This window comes from Nestor notabilis, unplaced genomic scaffold, assembly GCF_000696875.1.
Source record: "Nestor notabilis isolate BGI_N333 unplaced genomic scaffold, ASM69687v1 scaffold1964, whole genome shotgun sequence".
In the NCBI taxonomy this organism is placed as follows: Eukaryota; Metazoa; Chordata; class Aves; order Psittaciformes; family Psittacidae; genus Nestor; species Nestor notabilis.
The window spans coordinates 13527-23582 of NW_009924963.1; the positions used below are offsets into that span (position 1 = coordinate 13527).

A 10056-nucleotide genomic window follows, 5' to 3' on the forward strand; every position below is an offset into this window, starting at 1 on the left:
TCTCACCACTCTGACTACTTCGCCCCAGATCCCCTGGACACGGCAAGCAGTGTGTTTACAAAACATTTAACTGAAAGCAGAGGGTAAGTACCATATGCTAGCTGTTGCTGCTAGGTGCAGAGATAACAACACAGAATTTAAAATGGCCTTGCTTTGTGTCTGAATTTCATCGCAGAAATGCAGACACCGTACTATACTAATGAAGTATGGGTGCTTTTTCATGGCCAGCAGAGACAAACTTTTATCTTGCTGCTGCCAAAAGGACAGGTCCTAGTGTCACAGCTTCCTGCCCGGATGCCTGCCTGCATCCCCATTCCTATCTGGTTCGTGCCAGCCCACGTGCTGTTCTCACCCATTAAGGAGCCAGTGCAGTTGCTAACCTGTGCAGAAAACTAATGGTGGTAGGGTTTAGGTTATTTTTCTGGGCACTTTTCCTGTAGCTTCTGCCCTCTGAATCAGTTCACTGAGGGCACATTTGGTATTAGAAGGGCACAGGAAAACAGTGGGAGTGCTGGCCAGTATGAGAGAAGCAGAAGCATGCCGTTACAGCAGCAGTGAGCTACTGGCAAAGCCACCTTCATCCTACTGCAACCTTAGACATAAACGTCTGTGCCACTTACCTCAGCTGCTCAGGGACCTGGGCTCTGACCTGGGTCAGGCATGCAGTGTAACCCCAATCCAGCTGGGCAGTTCATCTCCAGTTTCCTTTGGAAGGAGGCCATCCACCTTCCCCAGGCCACCTCATAGAATGCAGAGCTCAGCTGCTGTGGTGCTAGGGTTGTTTTTTTGAAGTTTCCAATATGTTTGTTCTCATCGGAAAAGTGGTTTTTTTCCCCTTCTTCTTCTCATGTTCAAAAAGAAGTAGATTATTTTTAGCTCATATTTCTCCTTTTGAACTTTCTTTTGGGACTAGGTCAGCACAGGACAATTCTCCTTCAAAAGATGGATGTCTCAGAAATGACAGACAAGAAAGAGGGAACTGAGTGACAGTGGTTCTTCAACCCCTGCATAAAGTGTAATACACCACATTCAGAAAAGGAGTGAACTGAAAATAGGGCTTCTGGTAAAGTAGGGAACTTGGAATCTACAGCTCCATATCCACATCATCTTCCCTCTGTCTTTGGAGACGTATGAAAAAGTTCTTCTGAAGACTCCTGAATCCCTGAGGTGCCTGTAGTTCTCTAGGGCAATTTCTGCCATTTCTTCTTTAGCTGTGAAAATTCCCTTGGATGATAGGCTACACAGACCAGGATGTATGATCTGGGGTGTTCTACTGAGACCTTTACATTGTGGTGTGAGGAAACAAGGGGATGCAGCCATAAATCTGTTGTTACATGGGCAAGATAGCAGCACAGGTGATGGTTCTATAACCATGCTGGGATATCAGATTCAAGCAAAGAGGTGAGTTATTTGTATAATCAGCTATGTCGCTAAAATTGTCAGGGATAACATGGGCTAAAGGAAGGGGTTCATCTCTGTCATGCTGAGGTCCTCCACTGAGAAAACTGAGGGGCAGTTACTGGAGGTCTCTTATCATGTGCTGCAAGGGATTACAGATTGTTGTCCCTCACGAAGAGCCATCTCTCTTTAGCACTTCTGAAAAATTAGGTGGTTTTTTGACCTAAACTGGTCCAGTTCAGGAATGAAAAAAAATAAAATAAAATACTGTCCAATAATATGATTGCGAAATCAGGGGGTTTTGGGCAAGGTAAAGTGTCATGTGTTAACTTGCTTCTAAAACCAAATTTGTTTTCTGGGTTCCTGTGGGAAATCAGAGGATGTTATAAACTGAGTCATGCAGTTTTTGGCTTTAGCAAGCGCTCAACTGATATAAATAGAGAAATACTGGTGAGTCCTGGACAGAAGACTGAGAGATTGAGAGGTCTGCTAGCAAGGGCTGGTAGGACAGGGAGGCAAAGATGAAGACAAAGATCCTTTCTTTCCTTGGGTTACTATATATTGCATGTTCTTGTGCTTTCCCAGTGGGTCCAGAAAAGGAAAATGAAGATATGCAATTTGCTAAGGTAAGGACTGCAGGCAGAATTTAAAAAATAATTTATTGTGAAAATGATCATAAAGATGTATTAATGTTGCAGAATAATTTATAGACAACTCTCTGCATTCAAAAAGAAACATTTATGTTCTAAGCTGTTGCTTTTTCTTCCCCATCAGAAATACCTGAAAAATTTTTATGATTTTAAGGAAGAGAAAAATTCTCTCTTTAAAGCAAAGAACTTCAATCGCATGGCTGACAAAATCCGAGAAATGCAGTCATTCTTTGGGCTAGAGGTGACTGGGGAGCTGAATGTCCAGACAGTGGACATCATGAAGCAGCCTAGATGTGGAATACCAGATGTCCGTTCATACAGCACCTTCCCACAGAGCCCTAGGTGGAAGAAAGAAGATGTGACTTATCGGTAACACACATTAAAGCATGTTTGTCTGTACAGCACTGGGAAGCTTTGTGAATGCTTTCTGCTTTGTGGCAGAAGTAGTGCCAACAGGTTTTTTATTATTTATTCCTGTATTTCTCCATATAAAAACCCCATTCGGAATGAAATGGCCATGAATGTGAGGATTATTCATTTCCTTTGTTTTAGGCTTCCAAGCAGTGATGAAAATACTAAAATAAAAAGTTTACATTAGTTAGTTAACAGCCTACTAAATAATACACATAGAAGGGATATAATTGAGAGCATAGATGTTAGAATTTCTGAAAGACACGAAACAGTATATAAATTAGAATTTCTGAAAGACATGAAAGTAAATCGAAAACTTCCTCTGTTATGTAAGAAAATAATTTGAAAATAAACAACTTAAGACACACAAATACTAATAATCACTGATTAAAATATTTGACCTTGGTACTCTGTGCTCCAGCCACATGTGATCTGGTTGCTTTTAATTCCTTTCTCCTCATTTCACAGGATTTTGAACTACACACCAGACATGCTACAAGAGGATGTAGAGGAAGCAATTGCAAAAGCCTTCCAGATCTGGAGCAGTGTGACCCCTTTGAGATTCACCAGGCTTTACAGTGGTCAAGCAGATATAATGATCTCCTTTGCATCTGGATGTAAGAGAAATCCTTTGCCTGAGTATAAGCATTTTTCACTTTTTATTACAGACAAGATGAAAAGCATCACTTTTTCCCCTCTTATTTTTAGTTCATGGTGACTTCTATTCCTTTGATGGCCCAGGAGGAACTCTGGCTCATGCTTATCCCCCTGGCAGTGGGATAGGAGGAGATGCCCACTTTGATGAAGATGAAAACTGGACTAAATTTACTACCTATAGTGGTAAGCAACCTTAAATATTACATTGCCTGTTTTTTATTATACAGCATGTCTTGAAGACATTGTAAAGTCACAGAACTCATGGTAATAGTTCCGGTACCTATGGAGATGTAAAATATCAGTGCAACTTATTTTGACCTGGGCTTCAGTCATGGCAGTCCCCTGAAGTTAATGCACAGACTGCGATTACAGCTCCATTGAAGGGAATGCGATTAGCATGAAACTACAGTGTTGGTTAATCATGACATTGTAAGGCAGGAGATTTTCATCCTCAGGTGATGACCTTTAAAATTGTAATATTGAGATCTCACTTTTTTTTTCTTCTGATTTAAAGTAATGTAAATCTTTAACTTTTGCAAAGGAAAAAAACAATCTTGAGTTGGTAAATACAAGTAAATAAAACAGTGAAGTGTCTGGTTTCCAAGCAATGTCCAGGGATTATGTTAGATGCTACTGGTCTTTGTGAATTAGTTACCAGATTATGCTGTTTCATTAAGACTACGAACAAGATATCATGCATGAGACGATGGCACCTGTATCCTACTATTATGCAAGAGAATTTATTTAGTGTTTGTTCTTTGTGCTGGATTTTCTTTTTAGGTTACAACTTATTTCTTGTTGCTGCTCATGAGTTGGGTCACTCACTAGGTCTTGGTCATTCCAATGTCTTCGGTGCTTTGATGTATCCTATATATATGGCCAGGGATACGAGGGACTACAGGCTTCCTCAGGATGATATTGACGGCATTCAGGCCCTCTATGGTAAGCAAGATGCATCATTTTGTGGTGGATGATGGGTGAGCATTTATAACGAACTTTACTGAACAGCTAAAATGTACAGAACTTTCTACTGCAAGAAGGATACTGAAGTTTAATTTCCTGATATTATTTTTGGGCAAATCTCTTGATTTCTTTGTGGCTAAGAGTCTTCATCTGCAAAATAGGATCTGTGGGCAGTATCCATGCCAGTGAGTCAAAAGATCCAAGAGCCTTTCTCTAATGACATCAGCATATGTCTGTAGTATTAAACTCATCTTCCACCAAAGGGTGGTCACGTGCCTTTTGCAAATGGTCTTTGCTCTACATTAGCTCCTGAGCACATGCATTTTAAAAGACCAATAGCTTGTCAAGGCAAAACAATGCCAGAGACCATTTTAACAGTCAGCGGCACAGGTTAAATTACCCAGGAACTTTCCCTGGCGTTAATTTGTTAGATGAGGTCTAACTTTAACAAACCTATGCATTTGGCTCCATATGGTACATCCTGAAGCTCTACAACATGAAACTCTAATTCACCTTCCAATTCTACACTCATTTATTTCCCAAAGGACCCCCCAGGAAATCTTCTGCACTTCCAACAAAAGCTTTTCCCCCACAAGAGCCAACTGAAATGACACCTGCAGAAGCACCAACTGAAATGTCACCCCGGGAAGAACCGACAGAAATGACACCCTCCAAACCCCCCACAAGACCAGAGGACTGTGACCCTAATTTGACTTTTGATGCTATCACCACTCTCCGTGGGGAAATATTGTTCTTCAAAGACAGGTAAGTGTTTTCATTTCTAGCAACACTTTTTTGTGAGATTCACAAAGGCAAAGCATAATGTTCAGTTCAAGGAATTTGTCTTCCCTTGGTAACAAATGAAGATATTTCTTTCTGAAAGTATTAAGGTGACTTTGCAAAGTTTTTCTAGCCCAGCCAGGCTGGATGAGTAAAGTGGTTACTGATGCTTGAGTAAAATGTTTTAAGGCATCGTACATCATTACCCATGTCTGTTAAAATTGTGCAAGGCTGAATAATCCCAGTGTCACTCCTCAGCCTGCAGCTCCTTCGCATGCAGCACTGTCCTGACCACACCATCCCATGTGAGGGTCAGGGAGCTGTGGAAAATGTCAGACTTTTGGTGGCACTCTGACCTAGGGGTCTGCACTGGACCACTGCCCAATACTGTCTGTAAGGACCTCCTGCTATTAGAGATGTCCATGTTTTGGGCACGCTCCTATGCTGGACATTACAGCAGAATGTTGGCTGGGCACATCCACCCTGGAGAGGGACAATGGCATGTCAGGCCAGTGTTTCACCCACTTCTTGGGTTGGTAATGGTTTTGACTGAACAAGCTTCCTTTGATGATGCATGTCTGATTTCCCTTCTAAAACACATGATGAAGAATTGTAGCTTAAAAACTTAATGATTTTCAGGGAAGGGGAGGAAGGAGCAATTCCTTAAATTGGGTTTTAGCATGTTTCTTAAGAATGTTTAATGAACACTTGTAGCCAAACTGAAATTAAGAACACAGTTGTGCCTACCTGCATGTGACATGGTGAAGAGAAAGCTGTAACTGTCAATACTACCACAGGCAATATATGTTGTCTTGGGCAAGCCATCAGGGTGCCAGTGAAGAGGTCTACAGGGCCACTAGCTCTAGGCACCTCTGGTTGAACAAAGGAGTTGGAATAGACGACCTCCAGAGTTCCCTTCTAGCCTCAGCTGTTCTGTGACCCCAGAGCAACCTGCAGTAAGGGCAAATGTCTATGAGAGATCAGTCAAAGTAGGGCGTTGTATCCCAAAAATGGTGATATCTCTACCTCATAGGGAAGACTGGCTCCAGCACTCAGACAGTAGATTTAAAGTTCATTTCTGGGTTAAGACAGTGAAACACTGATATTTTCATTTCTATCATCAGCTATGTCTGGCGCAAAAGTCCGTATTTCTCAAGCATTGAGCACGACACCATCTCCTCATTCTGGACATCACTGGCAGCTGGCTTTGATGCTGCTTATGAGGTTGACAAGAGGGATCGAGTGATATTTTTTAAAGGTATTTCTCTTACATTTCCATCAGTCCTTTTTATGAATGAATAAACGTACAGTAGTACTGTTAATGCTATGTTATAATAATGGCAGTAATATTATACTAATGCTAATGTTAATGCTAACACTAATACTAATAGAAGATATTCTTAATGTTTGTTTAAAACCATTTTCATTTTGAAAATGCTGTTCCTGTCATTAACTAATGCTGCTTCACAATAGCCCTGCAAAATATGGTACTGCTCTTTTTGTCAGTGAGAGAGGTCACAACTGAGACAAAATTGATTGTGTACATTAACTTATTTTAAAACATTTTTAAAGGTGCCGGACACACCTAGAAAATACATTGAGTTCTAACTATTGAGCATATGATTATGAAAAGTGGAAAATCTAACAGCTCTGAAATATACAAATTTATGTGCGCTCTAGAGGGTAATGTTCTCAGCTAGATATCTGTGCTGTCTGGTGGCTTTGACTACACAAAAGCTCTGGGGCTTTGACAAAAAGGAGCTCAGCCTTCTCAAGAATCCCTACTACCTTTTTCTGATTTTCCTGCAGATGACCAGTACTGGGCTGTCAGTGGCTATAGCATAGAGCCAGGCTTCCCCAAGCCTATTCAGAACCTGGGCTTCCCCAGCAGCATTGGGAAAATCGATGCAGCTGTTCATGATCAAAACACCAAGAAAACTTATTTCTTTATAGGCAACAAGTACTGGAGGTAAGGCTCATTCCTCTATTGTACAGCAGATAATCAACATAGATTTTAAAATGTCAAGTTATATTAGTATTTGTACTTAAGTGCATGGCCTCTTGTTGTCAGCTTTCTCAGCCAGTAGAAAGCTGAAACTTATGTCTTTTCATGGAACAAAGTCTGTAACACCTGAGATAAAGACAACATCCTTTTTCCCTTACCAGTCTGTGATTAACAAACAAATGAGCTTTTTTTACTCATTAGGAAGCAGTATTACATGAACTTAGTATAAAAAGATAATGTAAGCAGACTTTGTCATCATGTCATGTATTCATTCTGTGGCTATTAAGGGGGCAGAAGTGCTCTCTGAAATTTATAAATGACAAATCTATCAAGAAAGTTATAGAAGGAGATTAAAATATTTACTTTTTAATAAACAGTTCAGCTAAGCAGATGTGTTAGATTAATCTGTAGTATTATCTTGAAAGAATGTTATTACACCAGAAGTTTACATTCCTCTCACAAGGTCATCTCATAGATTGAATGTTGTAAAATTAGAATACTCTGAATAGTTATTTAAGTTTATTGCTCAGTATAAACCCCATCAAGCCTTACTATCAGTCTCAAGAAATGAAAGTTAACAATTTACTCTGATGTTCTGAAATCAGCTTTGCATAGGCCACTAAATATGTAAATATTCACACAGCCAGTATTTATACAGTTCTATGAGATTATGGAGGCTCACAGTTATGGATTTTCAGCTGAGAGTAGTCTTATTTCACAACAATTCCACCTGGTTTCAACATTGAGCATCACATGCTTGTTTCTTTTTTTCATGCAATTTCTTTATTTAGTTTCAATGAAAATACCCAATCAATGGAAAGGGGATATCCAAGAAAAATAGCAGCTGACTTCCAAGGAATTGGCCACAGAGTTGATGCTGCCCTGCAGAAAAATGGTAAATAAATTAAAATGTAATTCAAAACAAAAGACCAACAACCAAAGGAAAAGAAAAAATGTATGTTTCAAATACAAAGAGATAGTTGAAATGTTTGTTCTGATATTTTTTTAATTACCCAAGAAAATAACAAGTGTATATCAATGGGTATACAAAAAGGAAATATTAATTTGCCAATATTTTATCCTTCTAATTTTAGGACATTTCTACTTTTTCAATGGATCAAACCAGTATGAGGTTGACATCAAGAACAAGAAACTTATCCGTGTAATGAAAAGCAACAGCTGGTTTAATTGCTAGAAATACTAAGTGATGATGCAGGGCTGTGTTTGTACCAGAAATGGTTTTCCATGTTCCTTGTTTATAAACAGTATCATTCAGCTGTTCTTGTGCACATGAGCCTGCAATGATGGCCTTTGATAATTCTAATTTAAAACCTTAAAAACATAAACTTAATGTACAGTTTTAATTTATTTTGTTTTCCAACTATTTATTAATCAAGTTGTTTTTGAGTAATAAAGTATTTTGCTTGGATATAGTAGCATTCTTGTGTTCTGGTTCAGCCTGCTGGGTACAAGGCATCTGATACAACCACATACAAGCCTGAACGGTGCCAGGACTCCACCACCATTTGTAGCAGGGCTTGGTGTCTGTAGCAGGAAAGTTAGAGGAAAGCAGAAGTAGGTGAGCAGTTTCTACAGGCAATAAGAAATGCCCTGTGGGACAGAGGAGAGAAACACAGACACTCAGAAACAGTGCAGGAGAGGTGGAAGAGGTAGGAGAAAATCCTATGCAACAGTGTGGGAAGGGCTGTGGAGAGGCTGGTGGCTATGGTCTCACCTGCTGTGACTCCAGAGCATGGGAATAGAAGGGTCAGAGCAGGGATGGGGGTAGGTGCCTGCTGGTAGATGGGCAACATGGCAGTGGGCTGAGAAGACCCATGCTCCAGTGCCACTGTGGGTGGTGGTGGTGGGTAGAGTCAGTACAGCAGGACATGAGCAACCAGAGAGAAGAGTAGGTGTCCAGTTTGAATATGGAGGTAGCATGCAGGCTAAGCGGGAAGTGATTAAGGTATAGTCATGGGGCCCCAAGGAGTTAAGTGATTACTCCTGCTGAGCTCTCACCATGTGCCATGGCAATGGAGTGAGGACTGACAGTCCAGCTTTCAATGCTGGACAAAAAGACACAGACAAGAACCACTTCCGAGAGCAAACAAACCAAAGTGATATGAAAAATAACCCCGGATTTTCATGTAACCACAAAAGTAACTATTACAAATCCTCCAGACAAAGATTGGTGAGACACAGACAAAAGCATGGGCACTTCCTCCATCTACCTTGTTTGGGTGGCCCTGACAGGGTAATAGCTCAATGACTTGCACACCACTTGGGCTGTAAGAAACTTCGGCTGAAGTCCATCCCCTCCTTGAAGGGATTTGATCCCGTCTCTCACAACACTGCTCTGATACTATGATTTACAAGGAAGTCAGTTCCTCACTATTCTTCTTTCTCTAGAAGAATTGGCAAAGGCAGCAGGAAAGGATGGGAATGGCTGATGAGGATAGTTTTCCAGTTACCATATCTCAAACCCCATTAGGCGGAGGTGAGATTTGCTCCTGGTCTTCTTCAGAGGGCAGATCTCTCAGACACCTGGTCAAAACACCTACTATCATCTGTTCCACATTCCATCAGGGCCAGAGGAAGCCATGTTTCTCCCATTGTACCCACAGACCCACTGTCCCACCATGTTAGCAGACGAGACCAAGAACAGGCAGCTGAGATGCTGCCATGTCTGATTTTGGAAAACCTCTTCTCTGCCATGTTCTGCTCCTCACATATGCTTTATGTCATGTTAGATATGCACTGAACACTGCTAAAACAGGTGCTCAACCTAAGTGAGAAATGAAGCCATGAATCTCACAAGGGCTCAGCTGTCAAATAGGGACATAACAGCTCAACATTGCCACAGGGGCAATGGTGCACTATGGTGAAGTCATGGACTGACAAGTGGGTGAGCTCACCTGGTGGCAGTCCAGTCAGGGCAGAACACAGGAAAACTAGTGCTGCCCCAACATCTCCCAGTATGTTTCTCAATAGCTTGTGCTGTGTACACAGCATGTCCAGAAGAAACTTCCTTCCAAGGACTTTAAATACCTTCAGGGTTAGGCAGGGTGCTTGTGAGTACTGCTTGTATGTAAATAATGGAGTTAATCCCCTTAAAAGTGCCTATACACTTTGACATCCTAAGTAGATGCCTTCTTGTATGTGAAGGTTATCTTCAGAAATCAGGCCTTTAGG

At 40.9% G+C, this 10056-nt stretch overlaps 1 protein-coding gene across 1 annotated transcript; it reads left to right on the forward strand.

Annotated features, from left to right (window-relative positions):
• The first annotated feature begins 1919 nt into the window (after window positions 1–1919).
• LOC104404383 (stromelysin-1-like) lies at window positions 1920–8297 on the forward strand. Its single transcript, XM_010012807.1, has 10 exons — window positions 1920–2024; window positions 2173–2417; window positions 2928–3076; window positions 3168–3299; window positions 3897–4058; window positions 4625–4844; window positions 5984–6117; window positions 6669–6828; window positions 7656–7759; window positions 7959–8297. Exons 1-10 carry the CDS (start codon window positions 1920–1922, stop codon window positions 8057–8059), a joined length of 1512 nt encoding a protein of 503 aa, XP_010011109.1. The 3' UTR covers window positions 8060–8297.
• Window positions 8298–10056: the final 1759 nt, after the last annotated feature.

Excerpts from the sequence above, each read along its gene's own strand:
- LOC104404383 (XM_010012807.1), top strand. The coding sequence starts at position 1,920 with ATGAAGACAAAGATCCTTTCTTTCCTTGGGTTACTATATATTGCATGT. Across the intron at positions 2,418-2,927 it reads AAAGAAGATGTGACTTATCG|GATTTTGAACTACACACCAG; the intron begins GTAACACACATT and ends CTCATTTCACAG. Across the intron at positions 4,845-5,983 it reads ATATTGTTCTTCAAAGACAG|CTATGTCTGGCGCAAAAGTC; the intron begins GTAAGTGTTTTC and ends TTCTATCATCAG.